At 42.2% G+C, this 26,972-nt stretch overlaps 1 protein-coding gene and 1 long non-coding RNA gene across 4 annotated transcripts; one reads left to right on the forward strand and one right to left on the reverse strand.

Moving 5' to 3' along the window:
• Window positions 1–306: 306 nt before the first annotated feature.
• On the reverse strand, window positions 307–24,855 carry crebrf (creb3 regulatory factor). 3 transcript variants are annotated; one of them, XM_035624787.2, is made up of 10 exons: window positions 24,701–24,855; window positions 17,390–17,627; window positions 16,325–16,450; window positions 14,044–14,219; window positions 11,560–12,746; window positions 11,216–11,413; window positions 10,783–10,972; window positions 10,581–10,654; window positions 10,365–10,484; window positions 307–9,880 (listed from the first exon to the last, which is right to left on the reverse strand). In XM_035624787.2, exons 2-10 carry the CDS (start codon window positions 17,396–17,398, stop codon window positions 9,762–9,764), a joined length of 2,199 nt encoding a protein of 732 aa, XP_035480680.1. In that variant the 5' UTR covers window positions 17,399–17,627; window positions 24,701–24,855; the 3' UTR covers window positions 307–9,761. The 3 variants fall into 3 exon arrangements, with proteins under 3 accessions (XP_035480680.1, XP_035480681.1, XP_035480682.1); XM_035624788.2 differs by having other exon boundaries at window positions 24,599–24,830; XM_035624789.2 differs by lacking the exon at window positions 24,701–24,855 and adding an exon at window positions 23,704–23,722.
• On the forward strand, window positions 22,554–25,985 carry LOC118300414. The gene is made up of 2 exons (XR_004790080.2): window positions 22,554–24,817; window positions 25,283–25,985. It is a non-coding gene; the product is annotated as an uncharacterized LOC118300414 (long non-coding RNA).
• The last annotated feature ends 987 nt before the right edge of the window (window positions 25,986–26,972 follow it).

Below are 26,972 nucleotides of genomic sequence, written 5' to 3' on the forward strand. Positions count from 1 at the left end.
CCTCAATAAAAACACTCTGACCCTTGACTTTTTTTTCACAGAGGTCAAGGGTCAGATGTGATATAAATTAGCAACTACTTGTAGAGTGTGTGAGTATATACAAACTGGTTGCCTAAACTGAAGAATACCTGAATATGGACTCATTTCCAAAGGAAATTTTTGATTTACGCTAAAATCAACTGAAAAAATACAATAAATTATTGTTAAAAAATAACTGTACTCCTGAGTCTTCATTTTTTAAATCTGCAACACACCTGCACACAGTTTCATTCACCAATTGAATATACAAACCTACAAGAGTCAGGATGGGGTGCTAATGGTTTTTATTATTTTTATTTTAAAATCAATAAACCTAATCAAACTATTGTGGTTACAAGCAAAGCTGTGGTACCAACTCCTGGCTGATACAACACAGAAAGAATGATTTAAAAAAAAAAATAAGAAAGAAGGAAAGAAAGAAAAAGAAAGAAAGAAAGAGGCACAATAACACAACAGAGATTCAGGGCAGGTGTCTGCAGGATGTTGAGCAGCCAGAAAAAACCTGTCAGAAGCTCTGAAACAGAATGAGCTGTTACAGTACAAACAAAAAAAACAAGTTTTTCCTTTTCTTTTCTTTTTTACATTTTCATGCTTGTGCATAAAGCCACCCATTGTGCCTCCAAGAATAAGAGAAAAAAAGGTAAAACAGAAAAGTCAGTTTAAAACAAAAGTATAAACCCAGCACGACATTTATTACACAACATAAATATAACAACTGTCAAGATATTGTAATAGAACAGGCATATATGTGAACTACAAATATAGACGTCATTGCTAAGGAGAGGATCAAGTTAGTTTCAGCAGGATACACTTTCTGCAGGTTTTGCTTAGTTTATGAAATTATAATCACCAAGAGATCTATTATAGAGCACTTAGCAATGAAGTACAGCCTCCCTACTGGGACTGGTGAGAGGAACACACACAGGACTGGTTACAGAAAGATCCCATGCTGTTGATCTAGTCAAATGAGTTACCATACGAGACCAGAAGCATCATATCAATGGCATGTAGCTGTGGAGCTCAGAGTGATCGATACCTTCCACATCCTCTACATGTTTGGACTTGTATGGATTTCCTATAAAAACGTCTTCCTGTCTTTCATTATTATCAAAAGTGAAAAACAAAAAAAAGGAAAGAAAGAAATGTTTTAGGATAAACATATTTTTGATAAATGACTCTCCCTCCATGCATTTTGGCAAGTCTGTATGAATATGTAAATCATTGCAGTGTTGTATGACGAGTTGGTCGTGTGTAAATATAGAAAATGTTTGTTTTTTTTACTATCGAGGGTGGGTTGTTGTCGTTTTGCTTTAATAAGATAACCCTGCGTTCCATTACACCTCGGAACTCGGAGCCCAGAACTCGGGGTTTATCGTTCCAGTATAATCTCGGAACTCAGAATTATGACCTTCGAGTCGGAAATTGCGACTGGAACGCCCCTCAGAGTCGGAAAAAAAATCACCACCCCGACTTCCGGGGTCCGACTTCCGCGGGATAATGGAACGCAGCATGTGTCTGCAGGAGAGGAATCCAAACCTCTCCCCGTCGTTTCTCGCAGAGCAGGTTGAGGGGTCTCTGCCCACCAGCCTTTAGTCACCCCTTGCTCATCTCAGGAGCTACCTGACGAGACAACTGCGAACCAAAGCCCTTCTGAAAGGAAAACAAAAAAGCACTCAGAGGGGGCGAGACATCTCTGGCGCCGTGGTGAAGTTTTCCCAGAAAACATGATCAAGTGATCATGAGCAATTCTTTATTTTTATTTTTTTTAGAGAGAGCAGGCCTGCGAGCCAAACTTCTACCCTGAGCTCTAAGGCTGTGGAGCGCCCGGACCTCGGTCCAGAGTCATTACAAAAGAAGAGTTGTGTCAAGGTGAGGTTCTGTTCGCTGAGCCTGGTTTAAGGGTTCTACTGCCCCCACCTGATCGCACCGAAACTCAAATGACAAAACAACGCTTCGTGGGCTTCACACACAACAATTACTCAGTCACAATGAAACTGCCGATCTGCAGACATATTGTTTTCTTTAGCTGACATCATAGCAGAACATAGTGCAGAGAAAAGGGTAAAGTAACAGGATACCGCATGACAGGGAGGAGAAACGGACCAAAACAAATGAAACCAGAGCGTATCGGATGTTTCTGTGATTATACCATTTTTGAAATTATTCAGATTACGTACAATCAAGTTTCTCTCGACAACTTTCCACTTTGGTGGAATAAAATTTAAAATACATTTTGCAGTTAAAATGAAGTTATTGTCAAAGTTGTATGTAACGGCACAGACAGTTACGTCTTATTGTGACTGTGACTTGTGTCTGTGAGTCTCACGTGAAGTCTCTGACTCACGGCAAAGCCCCGCGCTTCAGCGGAAATAGCTATGAAGTCTAGCTTAAACAAACTGTGTCCTCGGTTTTCAATTTACAGGACTTGTAAAAAAAAAAAAAAAACAATCAAACAAATGGCTTTAACACTGGAATCAGGGGAAAAGGCAATAAAATATAATTTAAGAGGAAAATAAAAATCAAACGTGCAACATTTGACAGACTTTAGAGCATAAATATCAAACCCTAATCTCAATTTTTTTTTTTTTTTAAAAAAGAAGAAAAAAAGAAGCTTTAAACATACAAGCAGAACAGCGGCCATATAAAGATACGACATTCGTGATCTTACTGGATCCTGACGACAAGAAGACTGCTCTACATTTATCGGCGAAGCAGCAGCAAGAGTTACACGTCCCCACGTCAGCGCACAGCAGTCAGAAACAAAAGACTGACCCGAGTCATCAACAGAAGGAATAATATGGCTAATACAGCTTCTTAGAAACACAGCCATGTTAGCACCCAGCCACTGACAGATTAGCACCACGGTTTTCCTCCATGCTCAGTTTTGTCGCTTCGCTCGCGACCCGCGACTCAGTGCCAACACTGACTTCAAGGAGGTTCTGGCACTTCAAAATAGCAAAGTTAAGAAACAGAGAGTTCTGTCAAGCTTTTTTTTTGTTTTCTCTATTTTTTTTCTCGTCCCCCCTCTCTCCCTCTCTCCCTCTCTCTCTCTCTCTCTCTCTCGTAAAAGGGGTCTCAAGAGGCAGCAACACAGTGCTCCTAGTCGAAAACCGAAGAAGAACGAGAAGAATGCATTGTAATTGAGGAGTTAAAAAGCAGGCCCCGAGTCTCCCTCGGCCTCAGACACAGTGGAAGTTTTGCTCTTCTCTACATGGACACACCAGCGGTGATAGCAGCAGCAGCCGATACAGAAAACACAATAACGTGGCGTAGTGGGCAGAGAAAGAGGTTTTTTTTTTAAAAAGTTAAATAAAATAAACAGAGCCAGGTTTCCCAAAACAACGTAAATTCAGTAAACACATACTGTTAGTTTTCCTATCCGGACACGACAGAGGCGGATTATTGTACACGCTGTACTGATTTGGGGTTAAAGTGAGGTTTTAATTTTATTGTTGCATTTCAAAGTTTAAGGTTGTGGGAAACCCAGCCCCTTGTTTCTGTAGGGAAACCCCCTCCAGACCGACAGAAGGTGCAGATTTGTGTTCTCCTATATTTGATTAAGGCACCTGGTTCATCAGGCATCATATTCGAAATCTCTTTTTTTCTTTTCTTGTATATGTAAAAACCAAGTGCAAGGTGAGCAACGCTGTTGTCGTAGGAGAAAAGAAAAAGGAAAAAAAAAACAAAACCAAAAAACCAACAACAGGTGTATGTGTGGTGGTAATAACATGCCGTCATTGTGTCTTGGACACTCTAAACCAAAATCTAAAGTCTCTTTGTGCTCATTCAATAGCAGCAAGTTTGAAATCATTTGACTGAGAGTACAGTGAGCCCAAAAAGTCATGCAACAACCTCGTGATCATGAATATGCTTTCCGGCGACTGACCAAATCATTTTCTCAATCTGCATGAACTCCAGACGTCACTTGATTCTCTCGGTTCTATGCAGGGAATCGGCATGCAAAGGTATTACTCCGAACGCATCTTTTGTCACAGAGTACATTTCTGTATGTGTCTAATTTACACAGAGGCTAATACAGTGTACAGCCTTTGAAGATGAGGTGCAACGACGACAACCAACATGGGTTTGAACAATATAGAATACAGTAGCAATGCCTTGAGAGAAAACAAAAAAACCAACCTCAGTCAGACTCCGAGATGTTTCGGTCATTTATAGCTTTGTTGTGTTTCATTCCCAGACCCAATGCATCAAGGACATTCGTTAACACTGATTTTACAGACGTAGATTTTGTATGTGTTTTAGGAGTAGTTATGCGAAACAGGAAAGTTCCTCCCGTAAAAACCAAAACAAAGGGCCGAAAGGTGTTAAAAATGCACTTTACGGCACATATTCATTTTGCACTTATGGTTTTCGAATGGAATAAAGATCCCCCGGTAATGTCTGTGCATTGGTATCAAATCAGGGAGTCTGGCTTTTACAAAAGAACTCATGGTATGCTTAACAATAAAGATCATACATAATGTCAACAACACAGAAAACATCAGTCTGTTGTTGTTTAGAGCAAGAATCTTCTTCTGATTGGTCCAACAGGGAAAATCGTGCCATTAAATGGACACAATCAATGAAAATGATCAAGGGGAGGGACGTCTTGTCTGATCATTGGACATTAATCAGATGGACAATAATTTGCAAGTGGCTCTAAGTACAGATGCTAATTCAATTATTGGATTATTTCTTTGATAAAGAAAAACAATCAGCACCGCTTGACAAACCCCAACTGGAAATCTGAGTCATATCCTTAGTGGGAGGACAATGTCGCAGAGAACGTGTGAACCCTTGTGAATTTGTCTGTTTGTTGGCCTTTTTTTTTCAGTTTGTGTCGAGATCATTGCACCATATTGATTGACATTAACAATTCATAACACACACATACGTACAATATTTTGTACAGAGTAAAGAATGGCGACAATAATTGGAATATAAATATATTTTCTTTCGATTTTATATGTCATCACATACAGTATGTCAGATAGAAGAACGATATTACCCTGATTTGCTGAAGAAGAGCTTTATGGATCCACTTAGCTTTTATTGGACAAGAGTAGCACAAAGTTACACACTCTAGTAGCTTAATATTTGACTGATTAGGATTTTTTTTTTTTTTTTAGAACTCAAAAAGGAGAAGGAATAATTTTACTGGCGTGTTTTTTTGTTTTTTTTACTCATTTCCTTGACTGTTAAAATGCCACAGAGTCTCCTGGTTTGAATGTAAAGTTGCACAGCTTGCTCCTATCACGTTAAATGTAAAAACCTGTGAGGACTCTCTCTTGAACCAGCCTCAAGATCGTCTGCAAAACACGGCCGCTGCTCTCGTCAGCCGGCTGTCAACCAGCGGCCCTTTAACCACTGTTGACCCCCCCTACCAGACCTGGGCAAAACTACAGCTGAGAAAAAACGCCTCGAGCGTTTGTCCCAACAGCATACGACAAAGCACAAGCAGTTGAAACTCCTGAAGCGTTTTTCTCAGTGACATTTCACCAGGTCTGCTACTTCAATCGAGGTTGTTTTGAGCCAATCAGGCTGAATGGTTGTTTTGTTGATTTTGACCGTATATTGGCAGAACAATGTCATAAACCACGGGCAGACCCCTTGGCAACCGACTTGTCCGCCATGTAAATTTTTTTCATTTGCGAGGTTATATAAGAAGGCAATAAGTGTCCGGATTGAGTCTTCATTTGTAATTGGCTTGCCATACAGTACAGTGATATAGTAACTCTCCCCAGGGCGGCCGGGAACAGCATTTCTCAAACGAGCTCTTACTGGCCGCCCCGGGCTATAACCCACTCCTCATTAAGTCACAAGTAGAAATCAGTTTACAAATGATAACAATATAGCTCTCTGGAGAAATGTGTCTACACTGTACATCACCCTGAAGAGGAAGCCAAAGCAGAATCAGTTTTTCCATAGGAAACCTCTACTGAAGGCAAATGAATCGTGACACCAAGGGGGTCAGCATCAGGATCAACGTAGGGGCCCTGGAATCAAAACCCTCTTATTTATTTTTTTTGTAAGACCACAAACACACAATCCACACAGTCCCTGACCAGGAAATAGATTCGATCCTGTCGAGACACTTGGGCTCCGCAAAGCCTAGCAACGATATGCTCTCACACAACAATCCCATATCATCACACGGCTCCAGAAATGTCAAGATCTAACCCTCGTCAGGCCAAACGTGTACACCTTTTTCTTGCTAGTTCAGAGACCTGGCCAATTCAGGTAATAGACGTGTCCTCGCAAGTGGTCGTCAAGTGCACTTGCAGCATTCACACCAGGCCTTTTAGCAGCAAATGGAAGAAAAAAATGCTTTTCTTTTTGTTTTTTGTTTTTTTTTGTTTTTTTGGACAAAGTGCTTTTTGTTTTCAAACACATAAGATATAGTAATCTATACATATATCCAACATTTATAAGATACATATTAACTTATAGTCTATTTACAAAAATGAATCACGACTAAGAAAATAGCTGTGGACGGCAGAGGAGAGCAAGTCATTAGGCTACAACTAGACTAAGAAGTCAAATAAGAATCATGGATACTCATCTTTCTAGTTTCAGAAAAAGCACCAATTCTCCCTTTTTAGACAAAATGGAAAACAGTAAAAATATATATCGATATATATATATATATGTGTGTGTGTAGCACTACCTGTTATTCATTTACATGGTACAGAAATACCACTGCTCTGCATTGCCATCATCATTATGTGAAGGAGGACTGTGCTCACGTCACACTAAACTGAGTTCGGCCTCATGGAACTCTTATGTTGACTGAGTGTATTCAGGTTGAATTCTGACATTCCCGGGAATGGTAGTGTTCCCTCTGAGCAGGCAGCAGGGAGGGAAGCATACACAGGCATCATGCATCGTTGCAAGGTTGGGACGCGCTGCCAATTTGTGGCCCGGACTTTTGTGGCTCTGTGTGTTTTGGTGAACAGAACGTACGCTGAGGACCGAGGGGGAAAGGCCGGGGCAGATCCGACCTCTGAGGCAGCAGTGCCAATCCCAGGAATATGCAAAAAATTCAACCAGCTCCACCATCACAGAGGGAATATGTGTGAAAATCTAAATAACGACGCATAGAGCAGAATCCAGATGGGACAGAATCGAATGGCTTTGGCTTTCTGACAGCATTTCTGACAAGACTGCAGCTGGTTCCTCACCTGCCCTCCCATCTCCGCACTGTTGTCCTCGGAGTTCCTCACGTTCCTGGACGTGTCCCTGTCTGCGCTAAAGACAGCCCTGTCCTCATTCTCTTAATAGACAATTTAAACCAGACCATCGCTTGCTGCGTTGCGTTTTAAATAAATCCAATCCCAGTTCTCCGTATTCCTCAACTCCCTCTCTCCACTTTGTGAACCTGAACCGACAAATACTCTCCAACCCTCAGAGCTGGCAGCTAAAATACAAAAATATAACAAGAACCTTTTTTTTTTGGGGGGGGGGGGGGTTTCTGTTTTTCCTCTATGTTTCTGAATGCAATGATAGGCTATAGAAATGTTTCATACTTAAAAATGAATCAATTGTCATGAAAACTGGCATTTCACCGTAGATAGATATATCATTGATGATTCTATATACAGTACTTTAAAACACAATTCAGTAAATGTTTTTGTTGATGAACTAGACCTAGTCTACGTGCAGATTTTAAGTGACACAAGAACATAACATTTTGGTTATTGTTGGTGACAATTTGACAAACGAGCAAAAATGTAACATAGCTTATCTACTAGTGCTCTTGGTTTTTTTTCCTAGATAGAGCCAATGACACAGTTAGCATGTGGAGAGAGGAATCAGTTCGGGAATGAAGTGCTTCATAAGCAACAATTTTTAAGCCCACAGATGGGGTAAAATGTTAGATAAAAAAAAAAATCTATAATAATAATGAATGTTCCTTTTCTGTACAGAATTGGACCCAAGCTAATTTCACAGTTCTATGAAGTTCCCTGACCCTCCCACATTTCTTACATTCAATACGGCGTCAGGTAAGCTGTGCAAAACCTTACTTTAACAGGCTGGTCGCCGTTTTCGTTGCATGTGTCTTTGGTACAAAAAACAATCAAAATATAGTGTGCAAATATTTTTTGTAACTCTAAAACGAAAAAATATCAGGCAACCCTCCCCTGACCCCCAAAGACAAAGTACCAAAAACCATAAGGAATCTATTGCAGAGCCCTCCTATATACACAGACTCTGTGGCATCACGCAACGAGAGCTTCCTTTTGTTTTATGTACATTCAGAATATCTTTAAACAACTGAAATACACAACAAACCCCCACAGGTGTCTCCCTCCTCACATTCCCTATCAATCTCCCTCAGTGTAAAGAAGTCCTCTCCTTGGCTGGGCCTCATTCAAACTTACGGACACACACACACACACACGCACACGCACACACACACGCGCACACACGCGCACACACACACACGCACACACACGCACACACACACACACACACACAAACACACACACGCACACACACACACACACATACACATACATAAACAAGGCACAATGAATAGAACTTTGATCAAACACTAGTATGAACACACCAAACTGTTAGCCTGGTCATCTCTGCTGTACAAAAAAAGGGGAGCCGGTGCCGCTTCGTCACTGGGAGACACCTCTATGTACATGTGTGTATGACTATTGGAGGAGATGGATCACTGTTCCTTCTTCTTCATCACCACCGTGATCTTCCTCTCAGTCTGCTCCCATACTGGCAAAAAAGCCTATATTTCACCCAGTCCAGTTATAACCAGCACAAGGCCGAAAAGCACCAAAACACATGCGCCTCCTGTCCACATGGTCAACTACCTCCTGTTAAGTTAATGAGCCGTTAAGCTTCCTCCCGCCTGCCACAAACTTCCATGTGGCTTTGATTTCTCAAATTTTATTTTTCAGCTTCTGCTGCTGCTTTTTTGGTTTTTGTTTGGCGCATTCATTTGCGAGGATTTAACACCTTCATCTCAACAAGCCGTTTGGCAAACGGGGAATGGCATGAACATATTAAGGCCTTCAATACGAAATATTTCCTGCCACCCCGTAACGCCTTGGAGCATGCTGCTTTTGTCCCTGCAGCTGCCTTGGCAACCGAAGGCATTTGCGTCCAAGTGCCTTTCTCAGTGGGTCAATTACGAATCCGGGAGTTTACTTTTGTTGCCATGTGAAGTGAAGTTCTTGTAGAAAACGATTCCTGGAGGCTTTTCAATCTTTGATGGTGTCCGACGTGTGACAGTTCTTCCTCCGTCATTACGACCTCAAGCAAATTGTGTAAGTATTCCAGTGGTTGCACTCGTGTGACTGTCTCCGTCTAAGCCCTGAAAGCAAACCTCCAACAGAACCATCTCAACACACTGCTATGTTAAACACATCTAATAATCACCGGTGGATTTAGGACGTGCTATTGGCTATACACCTATCCATCATTTGCTTTTAGAGGCGTACTTCCCAACAGATGCTCACGATGGGTTGGGAGACAGTGACTCTCAGTATGCAGAGACAGAAAGCTACGGTGTATGCCATACAGGTGCATGGCTATTAACAAGCACACATATTAACACACGGGGAGTGGTACGTGTGTTTGTGTGACTAACAATGTGTATGTGCGCTGGGGTTGGAGGGACATGCACAGGGGAGCATAGTTACAATGGGACAGCATGGTGGTAATATTTAGTTCACTCCTCTCAGTGGACAGCGGCTTGTCTACATTTTGGAGGTAGGGACGCGCAGGCCGACCAGTCCGCCAGTGGGATCGCCACGTCCGGTGTTCTCCAAGATCTTGTTGACAAAGTCTGACGTCTGCCCAGCAACAGGTGATGCCACTGCACACAGAGACACAGGAGGATGCAGTCAGACGTGCTCAACAGTCTCAAATATGTATTACGAGAATGATTTTTATGCAGCTACAAAAACACTTTTAAATTATTGTCTGTAACCTGCCTGAGAGATCTTAATACTAACAACACTATTTTAATCTTGCTTTTTTAATCTAGGAGAGAATAAATCACCAGTTTCGTTTGTAAAAGTAAATTTTGCTCTGTTTAGATTGTTAATTTTATTTTGAATGACATCGTTATATCAACTTAAACCTATATTTCATCATGTGTTGATGGGGGTGGTCCAAGCAGGGGCAACAGAATTGGGTCAATAATGTAGTGATTACTAGGGAGTGCTCATTGGTCAGAATGTCAACATCACAGACGCTGTGACCTCATCACCTGCTTCCAATTTCTGAATTTCGATTGGCTAATTGTGTTTTTGGGGACTAGTCAGCTTTAAATGACTCATGTAGACTTTAACTCTCACCAATTGTCTCGTGGATGAGCCGCTCCAGGGTGTCAGTCATGTTGGTTTGACGCGGAGAAGAGTCCTTGACTCGCACCACAATCTCCTCCTTGATGGTATTGATCACCAAGAGCAGCCGATCTATAGAAAGATACATGCAAGTGCACAGATTACACACTCAGAAGTAGAAATTACTAACAATGAATGAAAAAACTGATGGAGAGTTTGATGACATACCATATTCTGTGCTGAGTCCCCAGAGCTTCACCTTGTTCGCCTCATACTGGGCCTTCTTTTTTAAACGACAAGCTCTACAAAACACAACAGAAAACATGACCCGCTGCTCAGTAAAAACAGCATCTTCCCTACAACAAATCTAAACTACACTCGCGTTGCGAGTGATAGAACTAGCATACAACGACAGACGTGCACGTTTTACCTGGACGCCAGCTTGTTTTTCTCCTTGCGGGACCGAGGTCGTGCAGTCAGCGGCAGCTCGCTCACCGGGGTCAGGTCGCTGATCACCTTGTTCAGTTTGCGGAGCTCGGTGCCGATCTGCAGCAACTTGCGTGGATTGGGAGTAAGGTCCTCCACATCCGTGCGACGTGACTTCTTCAGCATGTACTTTCCTTCATGACGAGCGATTGATAACAAGGAAGCAGAGATTACTTTTAGATTAAATGTAATACTTCAATAGATCAATGCGGATTTCAGATTTTCATGTCTGAAAGCAGCTATGCTGTGTTGTGGGAAATCCAAACCAAGACCTTCCTACTGAAAGATTCTGTGCTTACATTACACTCTCCAATAAAAAACATATATGATGTGAGCATGTGTGTGTATATGCGTGCGTGCCTGTTATGTTTACATACCATGGAGAGGCCCGTTCTTCTGGTACAGGTTGCTCGGCAGCGTGTGTCTGTCCCACTCAGACGGCTTGAGCAAGCGTTCCTGTTTGGAGGGGGTGAGCTGTTCGCTGTACTCCCAAAAGTAGCGGCGCTTGCCTCTCTTCCGGCTGGAGACCCCTGCTGTCAGGCCTTTGATGTCATCCATCAGCTCCACGTCACAGCCTGGTGGAGTTGGTGAAAATTTGTGTAACAGACCAAAAACAGAAAATGAAGATGAAACAGACACAGAATGGAGGGTGATAATGAAGTGACAAGATTGCCAGTGATTGGTTACATATGTTTACAGGATGTGCTGCGATGTCGGCTACCTGGCTCAGAGAAGGCGTCACTCATGTCATCGTCCTTGTCGGCTTCGTAGTCTTCGTCCTCCTCCTCTTCATCCTCATCGTCATTCTCAGAGAGCTCATGCTCGCTGCCAAAACCCTCATCGTGGTCTTCGTCATCTAGCTCCAGTCCATCGCCTTCCTCCTCCTCCTCCTCCTCCTCCTCATCCGCTTCTTCTTCTTCCTCCTCCTCCTCGTCCTCCTCCTCTTCCTCATCCTCCTCCAGCTGGGAGAGAGCTCTGCCAGCCAGTCTGCTGCGGGTTAGGAACAGAGAGTAGTTGTGTTCCTCCTCCTTGCTCTTCTCCGTGGCCTCGACAACCAGGACGCCACCGCTAGCCCCTGCCACACCATCGCCACTGCTCACCGGCCCAGATGTGCTGCCCTCCGGGGCCTGGCTCATCTCCACTAGTTGAGGCACAGTGGAGGACCAACCTAAAGGCATCTCTCTCCTCCCTGTCCCTTCTGCCCTCTTCTCTAAGCTTTTCAGGCTGTCGGAGCCACCGGCGGCAGCATCAGGAAGTACCGCTAAGGTGGCACTAGCTGAAGTGGAAGCCTTTTCATCTTGGGGCAGGGAGAGAGGTAGAGGGGGTTCTGACCTTTCAAAATTTGTCTTGGAGGGCACATTGGACTGAGCTTTGTGCACCGCACTCACACGGACCTTAGCCTTCCGCACAAAGTCAAAGCCATGGGATGTTGGGGCTACAAACTTGGTTACTCGCCCCTGGGTCTTGCTCTGAGCTTGGTTGTGGGTGAGACTGAGGTGGCTCTGGGTCTTAGCCATAGTCTCAGTGCTGGAGGGGACAGGTCTGGTGGCTTTTTGCGAGCCTTCGGGGAAGTCAGGGAGAAGACTGCGGGAAAGACGGGATGCGGATGTGGAGCTTGGGGAGGGCCGTACAGAGCCGGGGCCAAATCCTTGGCCCGGGACCAGGGGTCTCTTACTGTGACAGGGAATCTGGGAGGGCTGAGGCTGAGGCTGGGGGGAAGGCAAGGTCGGGTCAGCAAGGGGGTAGAGGGCCTCACACACAGGCTGAGAATCTTCGCTGTTGAGCTGAGCCAGTGTCGGGGTTCGACTTATCACTTCCTCATCCTGGTAGGGACTAGAAAAGTCATCCAGTCCGAGGAAATCCACCTCTTTGGTTCCCCAGATGTCACAGCTGGCCAGCCGTGTGTATCTATAAGCACAGAGAGACGCAGGTCTATCAACAGTGAAGGGTTGTTCCATAACCATTGCTAATTGAATTTAAAATGTAACCATTTCATCTCTTTGAACTAAATCTGAATTTGTAGGGGGGGGAAATGATATTACTTAAAAAGTTTTCTGTAAAGTTTCTGTTCTGTTCTGTATTTGGATAAAAAGAAGATGTGATAATGGATGACGGAAAGACATTTGACCATTTCTCTTAGTTGTGTAATCTTTTCAGGGCAATAGTTAATCCGAGTGAAATTTTTTCCCAACCATTTTCTTTTGCATCTCTTAAATTCACAATAGAGCTAAGATTAGAAGTAAATCTGTAATAATTGAATCTTTCTTGCAAAACAATTGCAGATTTATCTTGGACTTCCGTTCCAATGACGAGAACATAGTTTGGCAGTTTGATTGTTACAAAGGAAACAAACACAGACTTTCAGTTACGCTTGGGAGTGCTTGACACCGTCTAGCATCAGTGCCACTCGACTGCCGTCACTTGCTTTAGCAAGCTTTGTTGGTTTGCTTTGATTTTGCTTAATGCTTTGATTTGAATTTCGTCTGGATCTTAAATGTCTTCCACTTCCACATCATTGTGCGTTCAAGCTCACAGAGTTTGAGTTTTTAAAGTTGTTGTCAGTCTGAATGAATACATTTTTGTGAATGTAAACATAAATAGAGGAAAATATTCACTTCCAGGCAACCAGGGAGCTCAGAGTCTCTCTTAGCTCTCTACCCCCTCTTCGTTGACTTTAATGTCCTGGGCTTGTCCTGGAACTATTAGCTAATTATCACCCGAGTGGAAAAAAAAAATTGGATAATCAATTTGTTTTTGATTAGGCAAAAATGCCAAATACTTCCTGGATCAAGCTTAAAAAATGCAAGGACTTGCTGCTTTTCAAAATTTTCTATTATTACCAGCTAGCGGTTGGCGATATAAGTAACGGTATAAGATAAACAGCAAGCTGATTTTTTTTTTTTTAAAATGGCTCTCAGCCCCAAGATAATATGTTCCTACTGAAAACAGTCATTTTATGAATTATAATGCTAAAATATATTACTTTAGTTCCCCTAAACATCTCAACTGTCACAAGAGCAGAATAGTGTTTGTTGGGGACGCACATTTTTTTTGCTCTGATGATTAATCAAGGTACCACGTTGATGTATATTGTAATGGCTGCAAATAATTAACTTTCTCTTTGACTAAATAATTAACTTTACTTGCTGCTATTTCTAACTTGATTTAAAAATAAGCTACAGCACATGAATAAATAATCCAGTACCTGGTGAGGTCTTCCCAGTAGGAGTCCCACTGTTCAAACGCTGAGCTGCTGTGGACTATATCGCACTCGCCCAAACCCATGAGTTGATCCACACAGCCCTCCGCCTCCTTTCCTCCTTCCTCGACCCCCACCATGCTCTCCCCACATGGGCTCTGCCGGTGGGTTACGTCCCTGTCCTGCAAAGAAGAAGTAAAGACGGAGGGCGTGTCAAACAGGGATGAGCGAAAACGTGAACCGGTTGCGTCTAATTTCTGGAAACCTGCATCTCTGTCCAAAGGGGGAGGATGCTACTTAAGGAGAAGATGGTCTGGATTTGACAAAAAAAAAAAAAGATTTGGCTTTCCGTGTGATTTGTCTGTTTCAAGTATCAGTCAGAGAAGGCTTCTGGTCTCCAGGGTCTTGACAAAGTTTCCCAGTTTGATTCATCTTCCGCAAATTTAAATTTCCATGCCAAGAAATTAGTGCAACACCATCAGCCCTCTGCAGAAAATACAGCCTTTTTGACCCCTTGTCTTTACACGAGTAATTGGAGTAGATTACAGTAAAATATAGCATCATAAAAATTGGTTACAAAAGCCAGTAGGAGAGCCGACGGGTCATCCTACATATTCATGTGTTACTCAGCACAGAGAGCGAGGCAGTGAATCACTGCTGTTTTGTCTACGACAGGCAGGAAATTGAGGCGGACACCTGCGGCTGACAGAGCGAGCAGTGACAGGTGAGCTGTCCGTTCAAAGCTGCCTCACATCACCCACCTGTGAGCCTGGCAAATGTCACACGGATGCTAAACAATTAGACACAGATCTCGGCTTTAAATGCCACGCTGGCAGCTGAGCGGACCGCGTGCAAATGTTGACAGATTTTCAATGATAACTGTTATTAGTACTATGACCTAAAAATCTCTAAACTTTGCATTTACATACAAACTGAAAGTCTTCAATAAAACTGGCACTTTAATTATAGATTATAGAAGTCTAAGTATTTCTAAATTATTAGAATTCATGGTTGTGCTTATTATTCAGTGACCCACTCCATGTGGATGTCCTTCTTCTGTTGTCTTTTATTGTGCTGTGTGTCTATTTATCTTGCATGTATGTCTTGCTGCACCACAAATTGCCCCTCTGGGACCATATCAATGAAGTTGAAGTTGAAGTTTTGTCATCCCTGCAAACATTTGGATGTGTTAAAGCAGAAAAGCACTGTCTTCTATTTAGGTTAACCAACATGTCCTCTGTTTTGATTTCAACCCAAAATATCTTCTTGTTCGTATTTAACTGCAATATTTGAGTGTGTAGCAGGTTAACAATATATATATATATATATATTGTTAACCTGTTAATATTCAAATACATAAACTACAACTTCATCTGTGCCACAGTTCTTTGAATTGGTAACCTCTCTGGTGTCTGTTGGGAGCTTGTGCGTTCTGGATCATGTAACCTATTTTTTGTCTTTTATAAACAGCTGGAGATACTCATGCGGAGCTGAGCCGCGAGCAACTGTGACCACTCAAGTGTTTTTCCACTGCACATCATGGGAAGGTCAAACAAGCTATTTACCTTGGAGGTGTGCTGAACTTCCCCAACCACATTGAGAAGCCCGTCATGTGCAGCTCTTCATTGACCATCTCACTGTGACCGTTTCTTTTTGTACTAGTCCTCCCCAGCGATTTTTAAAACTGACCAACAACTGCAAAATTGTTCAAGAATAGCACCATATAATGTCCTGGCTGCATATCTTTAGCTGTTACACAATAAAAGGCTATCACTGTTTTGCCAGTGGAGAGCTTTTAATGTGAAGTGGAAGCCGCAACATGACGCTGATATCTGACAGTACGAACAGGAAGTGAAACTGATCTCAAATCTACAGGGATTCTGTTAGATGCTACAAAAATACAGATGGGGTTCCCCTTATGAGTTTGTGTATGTTTGTCAAACCCCCCCCTAGAAGCTTGCACGGCTTTCTTCAACATTGCTGTCTCTTTCTGAACTGAATTCAGCAACAGTTCAGCCCAGAGAACTGAGCAATGCAATAAAAATCTGAGTAATGGTAACACTCGTGTGTGCTAAGATTAATTTTTCATGCCAATATTTATATCAACGTTTAGAGGAACAATGAGAAGCATTTTAAAAGTCTTTCTTGCATGTGTGCGTGCGTGTGCGTGCGTGTGCGTGCTAGTGTGCGTCTGATTGTGTGTGTGTGTGTGTGTGTGTGTGTGTGTGTGTGTGTGTGTGTGTGTGTGTGTGTGTGTGTGCGTTTGTGCGTGTGTGCGGTCACTCACCAGTTCGTACATGAAATCTGGGTCAGAGCTGGTGGCGAGCAGATCAGTGCTGGTCAGGGCCTGGTCAGCAAATGAGTAGTTCTGAAAGGCGTCCGCAAAGGGAGGTTCCATCCCACTGACGCTAGGCTGCAACACAACAGGGAAAAAATTATTTAATGGACATTGACATCGCCAAAATCAAAATCTGATAACCAGAGCTTATGTGTTTGTTCTGTGTCACTCAAATTCAGTATTGTATTCACAATATGTAATATAGCCTGACTGATACTGGAATCAATATTTGTGGGTTTACAATATCATATAATGATAAATCAGCCAATATTGAAAGCTCCTATGGGCAAATTAAATTATTGATCAGTCTAACTCTAGTGCGTAACAGATGTACAGATGCTCTCATCTCATGTCCACTATGACTGAAGCAGATAACATATTACAATTATGTTACTGCAGTGATATGGATGATGAGGGAAAAGAAGAGCCGCATCATTTGAAGAAGAAAATCACTCCAAGATCATCTCCTCTGGAGGCTGATTGTGTAATGTTTCTATTAATTCAGCACCACAGAGAACCGCATCGTTTCATAAATATGTTTTTCCAGAGGATCCAGTGTTCACATATTCATTCACTAACCCATTCCCTCTTAGCCCATTTGCCCCCTGCAGCTGTTTGGATGCAGCGCCCACAGACGTGACACTGAACCAGGGTCAGTCTCCTCTCCTCCTTCAACACTGTCTGTCTGAGCCTGGTTTCTGAAAATCAAGCTCCTTCATTTCCATTTTGGTCCATTTTTTTATTTGCATTGTGTCAGTCAACTCAATTTTGGTTTAAAATAAAGATTTACTATGATTCCTATAGCTGTAAAGTTAAAATTCTATATTTGTATCCATCACCAAATGTTTTTTATGGTGTTTTATTTTTACTGTTTCAGACATTTCTGTTGATTTTGCAAATATTCACCAGCTGGAAATAATAAAATTTCCAAGCTGCCAAGCAATTTGTAGGAGGAAACCTGTCCACCTGTTTGGCAGTGACGGCACATTTTTCTATCTCTGGTGTCCGTCTTACCTGAGGCATTGCCAGACACAGCTCAGCGCTCCAGCAGTGGGGAACCTCTGGGTCTCCTGTCCAGTCCCAGCGGTGTGAGGTTGTCTGACAAGCACAATAAATCACTGCTGAGAGGGGACAATCGCAGAGAGCAGGTCGATGCAGCCTGCTTGGCTCGGGGGGGAGGGGTTGGGGAAGAGACGTCAGTAACGGTGCTCGACCTGGTCTGGTCTGCTGTGGTTCTCTGTGTGCTTTAAGTCTGTGGTAAAAAAAAAAAAACATAGAGAGTGCACAGAGCATAAGTATTAGAATCGAATGAGAAGGAAATGAAGAAACAACCCACCAGTAACATGCAGAGACATTTCAAACCACAGAGTTTGTTTGTGACTCTTCACCAGACTGCAAGAGGATGAACTGAGCGATGTTAACAGGTTTTTAAACAAAGAACTAATCAACAATGTCATATTTAATTTAAAAAAGACAATACATAATAAATCAACACATAAAAGTGATGATTAGGACAACAATAAATGATTCTGCTTGATTTGATGTTTGATAGATTATAACTGTTTTTCATGAAAAAGAAAATCACAGGTTCCAAAATGTGAATATTTGCTGCTTTTTTATCCAAAACTGTTGGTTTGGGGAAAAAAACTAGGAAAGAGTGTTGTCATGGTTATAATCATAAGGAGCTAACAGGCTTACAACAACATTTTAAAAGTTGAGAATAATAAACCTTTTAATTAATCACTATATTGTTTGTATTATTTATCAATGTCCATTCAGTGCCAGCCGAGCGGCATCCCTCCTTCTCTGCTGCTATTATCATGTCACCGTGCAGCTGCACAAACATATGTACAAATGGTCTGTATTTCCTAAAGGAGTGATGTGCGCCACCTTCTATTAAGCAGACAACATTTCACAGGGAAGCTGACTCATTCAGATGCTAACCGGTCCTTTCTTTTGTACCGTACAAAGTGAACGCAACAGATATTTATTAGAATTAACCTTTAGGTAGTTGTTTTTGAAGAAGATACTCTTTTTTCCATGTACTGGACCTACTCAGCTGTGACAACAGCCAGGCCTTTTTTTGGCTCACAAATATCTTCTGTATCTTTAAAGGGACACATCATGGGGAACACTGTCCGGGTGCTTCCGAAAATGCTCAGCAGGTTGCCTCCAGGCCTCCCTCTGTTTACTGATAAATGCTGGATGGGAGGCCGGGCCTCCTGACTGCATCCCCAGGGCAGGATCTAAAGCCAGCTTTTCGCTCGGCCTTTCTCTGTGGCCGTTAGGAACAACTGCAACAGCTCTGAGTGAGAATGACACGACTCAAAGAAAGAGATAGGCCAAAAGTCTGACTAATCACATACCTGGAAAGAGCTTAGTCATCACTACAAAGCATCCCGACCATGGACGTGTTCAAAAAAAAAAAATAGGACACGGGGGCCCACATCTTCGCCCTGCTGCCAAAATGTCCCAGTGGCCACCCGTCGTACTACATCAGGCCAATAAGTATTTTTGCCATGGACCTCCTTCATACAAAAGATGTTACTCATCCTGTTGTGATTTTTTTTCAGTCTTCAGTCCATGGTTTTATATTTTGTAAAGCTCCCCCCATTGCCCAGAAAAGCTATTTTGTGTGTGTTTTTGGCTGATCGGCGAGAAAAGATATTTTCATTGAAGTGAGTTGGTGGAGTTCAGTATCCAATTCTTACAATAAATCAATAATCACAGCAAGGATTTAAGTCCTTATAAGACCCAAATTTAAGACCCTTATAACCGTAACTTAATTTTAACCCTTGTCTCATTCTCTTCTTGTTTGTCATTGTCTCACTTTCCCGCACCACCTAGCAGCTGCAGCGCACGGGCTGTTTTTTGTTCCCTTCGCCAACTTTGAATAGCAAACAAATGAGAATCTGCATGGAGACATGATGACCCATGTAGCGAACAGCTGACACACACTCATACACCAGTGCCACTCCTCCCTGAGGCCTGGGGGGCGACATCACTTCCTCTCACAGGGTGCCGACTGACTCAAATGAACTCTTCACCCCTTAGATCTGTCCGCATGTATCTATTCACTTTGCACAGATACAGGAAGTGGCTGAGCTCAGTACTGGTACAGCTGAATTTGTAGAAGCAACACCTTTATAAAACACCAGAGCACATGCAAGCACACAGGTCTAGGCACATAAATATGCACGTACACACGTGACCAACAATAAATTCAGAAGCTCAACTTTGCAAAAATACAAATCTGTGGTTATCATCTTATCACAGTGTTTACTTCCTTCCTGGCCAGTTGTGTCTTGCTTCACTGGTAGCAGAAGCAGAATGACGAAACATACGGTGTGAACACAAAAATAATAACAGCATTATTCTAGACACACAGCTATCACAGAGAGAAACAGAAGGCCAGGGATCTAATAAACAGACGTGAAAAAAAAATGAGTCACAGCGCTTCACACCTCTCCAGTGAAAGCTGCACTGAATATTTTGCAGTAGCTGAGTTTGATATAATCCAACTCACCACTCAGAAGCTGACACGGGCTGTGATGTAGAACCGGATATTTATGACTGAGCCAGACGAGCCCCAAAAGATCAGAGCTGAATTTCCGTCTCTGAATTTGGTCTAACTTTGTTCACGGATGTCGACTGCCACTATCTTTTCTTGTAGCTATTATACTGAGTTTAGTTTAAAAGAAAGCTCAAAATTGAACCCTCATACATAGAGTAATGTTCACTAAAAAAGACAAACTGATGAAACGGTATCAAGTTTACATCTCAGACGTGCATAGGGGATTTAAGCAGAGTCTGAAACAAGCACCAGCTTTTGTTCTTCCAGCCCAGTTACTAAAACACTCTCCTCACTCACAGTAATTTAATTGATTCATGATTATACTGTCACAATGCAGTGTGGATACATCATTCTCTGCTGCCACAGCTCACATATTGGGCCCACAATCTGTCTTCTTCCACAATTTACAAAATGGGCTTTGGTTCTTTATGGCATCCACTAACAACTAACTTTAACACGTGGTGTCCCGACGCATCCTCTCTACAAATGTGTGATTTCCTGTGTTGATGATGACAATATTCACACACGCGGCTAGGCCCAAAATTAACTCACCCAACAGAAATCAGCATCCACCGGCATTATCTGGTAGATCGAAATGCGCTTTGCCATGCATGTATTAGAACATTAGTCAACTAGTTAAGTGGCAGAAAGAAAAGGTCTGATAATCATCATAAACATCTACAACTGATTTATTGTCATTTATCAGGTAAACAGCCGTCTTTGACAAGTATAAAAAAATTGATTTTTTTTGGTAACATGCCAGACTAAGTGAACATTTGAAGCATTTCGTCACTCACATAAATAAATCAATAGATCATGCAGTTATAACATTAATGATTAGCTGCATGATTAATACACAGTTTAAAGAAGACGTGTGGTTGGAAATTCATCATCCACTGGTAATTTTTATCCCTCCATCAGATCTAAAGAAAAAAGAAAAAAATGAAGATTTTAAATAAGAAAAGATTTTTATATTTTTTCCACCGCCAACCACTACTACTCTCCTCCTCTCCCCATTGGTTGCCGTCCGAACAAACAGAGAGGAAGCTGTGACTGCGCTGTGCTCAACTCATAGCTCCAGACAGCTCACATTCGGCGCCTCACAACATTGGACATGATCCAAGTAGGCCAATCAGCAGTGTCTTATTTGGAACGAGTTACCTACCGATACCAGTCAGTTCCTGATCCCTACGGAGATAAAAAATGAAAAAAGCAGGAGGTGCCAGTCTGTTTATCTAAAAAACAACATGTGGGAGAATCTCTGCAAATACCATGAAAGGTCAATAATACACATATCCTAAATGTGTGTGTGCACAGTGCAGAAACAGACACACAGAGCATTGATACTAACCAATGCCAAATAGGGTTGGTGTTGGTATAAAGATGTATCTTCATGGTTATTTGTATACTGCAGTTGTGTGGTATATATATATAGGCTGGTTATAATAGGGCAGCCATTTCACTGTTATTGACTATGCATTGATTATGTATCGATGTTCAGAGGTTATTTCTGATCACAACCTCATCATCATCTTTCATCACGTTGCAAAGAAAAAAAGTAAAAATAAGCAACTTTAATTTAACTGCAATTACAAAACATTAACATGATACCTGAGCATCAATTTGATCCTTTTTTTATGTGACGTATCGAAAAACTATCAGTATTTATATCAGGACGCTACTTTCAGTCTTTTCATCCAGCCCTACTGGAGAGAAAAGATAAATTTAAGAGATGACAACAGGTGGTTAGAGATTCTATCTTCTTTTCACTGAGTAGCCCTTGCAACACAGTACTGCATTAAAACCAGCTTTTATGACAGCAATTATAATAAATGATGTGTTTTGGCTTATCAGATTCCTTACTCTCACTAAACTCTACAGCTCAGTCATGATTATCCCAGTATAAGCATTTAAGAAATAACTATAAAGTATTTGTCACAGCAGACATGAATCACTTCCTCAGTTCAGACCATTAACTGTATATGGACGACATGACAGCTCTCCCAAAGTGAACCAAAAACCTCTGGATCACCCCCTGGTGGGTGGCTGCAGTAAAGGAAATGAACCCCGCCCCTCTTTGTTAGCAGATGGGACGTGGGCCAAATAAAAAAGTAAAAATACACGCCAAATAATTTTCCCAAACACGGTTCCTGTCATTTTAGGCAATGATGACAATGATTGACAGCCAAAACCGACTCGCAATTGGTCAATTGGTACCGATCACAACGGTGTAGACCCAGCCTCCAAATGATGTCACCAGCGCAAGATGGCAGTTCATGTGTCCGTGATATTTGACCTTGCACACGTCTAGTTCTTTAGTCCACAGCAGCTCTGTAACCCAACTAAGTACCTACTGTATAGGTGGATTACTGCAGGCTAGCAGGTCCCAAACCGGGGGTGGCCCTCGTTCGGTGGAATGCAATGTCCACTGCAGTGGGAATGCACAGCTTTTGTTCCGCAACAGACAATAATACTTTTTCTGTGACGACAGGTCACAGATGTGGGTCAGGAGATAGAGAGGGCTGTCTACTAATGACAAGCCTGTAATTTCAAACAACAGTTCCTCCAGTCTATAAAACATTGGAAAACAGTAAAAAAAAAAAAAAAGGCCCATTACAGTGTCCCAGAGCACAAGGGACATCATTAAATCGCTTATTTTGTCAAACCAACAGTCCCGAAAAAAATGGTATTCAATATAATGTGAAACAGACAAAGGCAGAACATTCATTTTCGTATTTTAGAACCAGGATCCATCAGACACTTGCAACTTCTGCTTTAGAAATTAACAATGAACATATTAACAAAAGCTTCGCAAGATTCAGCAAGATTTGCTCGGAAAACAAAACAACACGCAAGAAAAAATGTACTGGTGCTGTTCATCAAGTAAACACAAATCAAATCTTAAATAGGAAGAAGCCCATCTTGATCTCAAGTTCACTGTCAATATGTGCATAAAGTTTTGGGCATGTGAACGAGAAACATTTATGAAAAGAAACACATGTTCTGTTTCTTGATCAGGTAATTTCAGTAAGATTCCAAATGGCACGTGCTGTAGTAGCAGCAGCACACGTGTTTTTTGGTTATTATGAATGCCATTTTATCCCTTGTTGTTACAAAGAGATAGTAGTGGATGACCAGCTCTGGTGCAGACAACGCATCTGCTGATAAAAGCACAATGACGAGCAGTTTCCCAAAACGCTTAGATAAAAGAAAGCCAACAGGTAAACACACACACTACACAGAGAGGTATGGACGAGATGTAGACATTTAAAACATATAAAAAAGGTATTTGAACAAAATGTTCTATGGGGAAAAAAGGAGAAATAAATCACATCTATTGCATGCATTCACTTGCTTAGAGATGCACGGCATGAGAGCAAAAGCGTCACCATCACAACAATCATCACCATCCAACATGTAGGTGTAACCTTTTATCGACACCAATGGAATTGTTAATGTCACCAGCATCTCCCCAGCCTCTGCACTCAGCACAGATCCTCAGCAAAACATAACAAAACCACAATCTAACCCGTTGGGCCAACGCCCACGTAATCTCGCCTCTCCATTGGCCACGCGCAGACGACGTCCCGCCCCCAGCTGTGTCCGGCTGGCTTCCGTGACTGTCAATCACCGGAGCTGCTTCATACTAAACAGCCCGTTTCAAGCTAGGTTGAGGCAGAAGATAAACAAGTTGGAGGCCTCCATGCCCGTGGCCTACATAGCAACATTTATTAAGATATTTAAAGTCACTCACCACGAACGATGAATGCAACACTGGATCGAGCGCCGATCTATGAATTACTAATTTATATACATATGAAGAAAGAACGATTCTAACATTGACCTATTCAAGTCGGTGGTAAAAAAAACAACAACAACAACAACTAAACAACAGTTTCTTAGGGTAAAAATCCGTACGTATCTATCATCCCAAAGAAATCCAGCCTGGTTCGGGTGTATTGTTTCTCTGACATCGCATGGAAATTTCTGGCAGCGTCAAATGTGTTTTTTTTTTTTTTTCCAGCAGCAGCAGTGTTCAGTGTTTGGGGGGCGTGTACCCGTCGAGAGCACAGACTGTTCTGCCTGCGGGAAAAAAAGTCAGTGTTTGGCTTTTAACTGACTCTTCACACCGCAAATACACTTTGATAATGTACAACTAGACACATTAAATGGGCCCATCGAATTGGTGTAGGTATAATAGGTATAATGTAAAGCGATCCGGGACAGTTTAAAAGTGGAGCGTGCAAAAGCAACCTTCAATCTTCAGTGCAATCTTCTTACACAAAAGTGCCGCTTTCAACCAACTGAGTTACTTCCTCTGATGAGACTTATTAAAAATTAAAAATTAAAAAATATATAGAAGCAATGCATAGTGGGACGTTGATGTACGGCTGGTAAAGCCCCGACATGGATGTCAAGCTCAACCTGAAACGTTGGCTAACTGCACAGTTTCACTCCTCCCGGAAAAGCTCGACGAGCTGCGGACGCACATGCACTATTTACTTGGCCCGCAGCCATGTGTGATGTGTTATTAACGCGGACCTGACGGGGCTTGTGCCTCCCGTTCACCCGCAGCTCACATTAAGTATGGCCTCCACCCGCCCCCTTCCTCGTCCCCAGCTGAAGCCCGATACACAACAACAACTGACCCGCCGTTAGCTCCGAGGCTAATCCACTGCAACAAAACGCAGCGAGCGGGCGAAACACCGCCGCCCCGCGCGCCAAACGGGGCCAGAAACAGCTGCACTCACTTCACGGACGCCCCCTGCGTACGATTCTCTTCGCGCCGGACATCGTTCAGGCTGCCGTGTTGGAGATAACGAGGCCCACTCTTCAATGGAGTCCACACGCTGCCGCAGCTCTATCGGGTTTGTTTTGTTTTTCTTCTTCCTGACGGGTTCCTGGAAAGCGCGTGACTGCCCGACCACGTGGTGCCCGGCTGGGCCAATAGGAACAGAGTCGGAGGCTAGGTTGAAAACACTCCACATTTCACCAGATTCAATATACTTGAATATTATGTTGAATATCTACTTGGGCTTTAATCGAAATCCCGTGTCATTATAGTGAGGACATGAGGGGCCCATGGCTGCATTAATCTTGTAGAGGGCCCAAAGGCCTATATTAGCATTAAGGCCCACCTTTGAGATTGCTTTTATAAATGAAATTTATTATTATTATTATTATTTGACCACCACCTTACAAATCAGTTTCATCATGCACCCAGAAACCAGCCAGGGCCCTGATCTTCAAAGGTATTTTGCATAATTCATGCAAAAATTCAGATAGATGATGCAGTTTATTCTCGCTAAACTACTTTGTGTCTCTACACACAGATTGACGACTGATTCGATAAACCTGGATGAGGTGTTCTTCTGCTAACACTTCCATCTGAATGACTTGAGTGACATGGTAGCAGAGCTGGCAAATCCTTCAAGGGGATCCATCTGATCTGCCCCAAACTTCAGTCAGTTTAATCAAAACATTTTTTGACTGTGATAAATTGCAAATATTTCTTCAATGAAACAGGACGATAAATGGCCTGTACCTGAATTGGTCTGTAAATGATGGTAAATTCTGGCAGATGTTTACAATGTACCATATAATACCTGGCCCCATGTCATGTTGTTTGTTTGTTTGTTTGTTGTCAGCAGGATTATGCCAAAACTACTGAACAGATTTCCATAAAACTTGGGGGAAAGATGGGGCATGGGTGAAAAGAAAACCATTACATTTCCTTAAACTTTGCATGATATGACTCTTTATTTTTTAAGTTTTTTACCAATTTCCCAGAGAAAAATGCATGGGTTTTGATAAAAAAAAATATAGGAATATTAAGGGGACTGATATCTATGAGTGTGTGCATTTGGTGTGAATCCTAATAAAAATCAGTATCATGCAGATTTATATGTGGTGTCATAGGGGGATTGTTGAGGAACTTGACAGAGGTATGCACTCTACTGAGTGCCATTAGTTGCCATGGAAAGACGTGTACACAAATCTATGGTTTACTGAATAAAAGACATACAATACGCCTCACTTCCTCCTCATTTACTCTTCAATGTTCCAGCAGTAAGCATCAATGCTAAGTGTTGGGGGGTTTTCCCCCAAAAGACTTTCATTTTCAAGTGTGTATCTGAAATGATTTCACGAAGAACTTGAACTCCACCGTCAAAAGCATTCTTTAGACACAGAAGCTCTCTTACAAGCATGCACTGTTAGCTGGTCCATGTAATTATTTTATGGTGGGGGTTAAGTTAAGCAAGCCTTTTAAATTCCCAACGTACAAGCCTTAGTTGGCCAATTTAGCTTTGCATAAAGGCAGGAAACAGCAAGAGTGGCTCTTCTAAAACTCAATAATTAGTCCAAAAACCTAAGTTTAACAATTACAAACTCTTAGCCAGTCTTTTTTGGCTGCCCCGAACATGTATAAAGTAAGAAGAATACACTCAATTGGTAGTTTATTAGGTACGCACCTAGTTAAAACAAGAAAATGTAATTTCTGAAGATATTGCAATGGGATTTCTGCCTTCTGCACCAGCTAAAGCTAAACTCAATTGGTAATATAAGGATGATTGGCTTACACCAGTGATTTTATATGTCTGAGACTGGGGGCCTCCCTTCAGTCAAAGCTTGGAAAAAAAAGGTAACCCCCTCACGCCACCTTTGTTCACTTGCCCAGTTTCGCTCAATTTCTGGATGTCTACGCAATCGTGATTGTGTTACTTGATCCCATAGACACTCAACAACTGAGCAAAAGAAAACCTGGTTGTCGTTTGAGATATAGCTTCAGACTCCTTTTAAATCAATAAGCAATTGTTAGTTTCTTACTCAGAGAAAGTGGTAAAAACGGTGTTATAATTAACTAGAGTAGGGCACACACCTCGACCGAGGCCAACCCGCACCAAATTACACACACTCCTAGTCCATTATATGCCAAATTAGTTTCATCAAGATATATGCTTCACTACCAGGAAAATTGGTGTAAAAACAAACAAACAAGTTTGGTGGTTGGGGGATCATGTT

The sequence above is a fragment of the Scophthalmus maximus genome, chromosome 2 (assembly GCF_022379125.1).
Source record: "Scophthalmus maximus strain ysfricsl-2021 chromosome 2, ASM2237912v1, whole genome shotgun sequence".
Classification (NCBI taxonomy): domain Eukaryota; kingdom Metazoa; phylum Chordata; class Actinopteri; order Pleuronectiformes; family Scophthalmidae; genus Scophthalmus; species Scophthalmus maximus.

What these genes read in the sequence shown, in the direction of transcription:
- crebrf (XM_035624787.2), bottom strand. An exon ending in GAAGAACGGGCCTCTCCATG is followed by an intron (nt 10,973 to 11,215) that starts GTATGTAAACAT and finishes CTCGTCATGAAG; the next exon opens with GAAAGTACATGCTGAAGAAG. An exon ending in GGGACTCAGCACAGAATATG is followed by an intron (nt 10,485 to 10,580) that starts GTATGTCATCAA and finishes ATCTTTCTATAG; the next exon opens with ATCGGCTGCTCTTGGTGATC.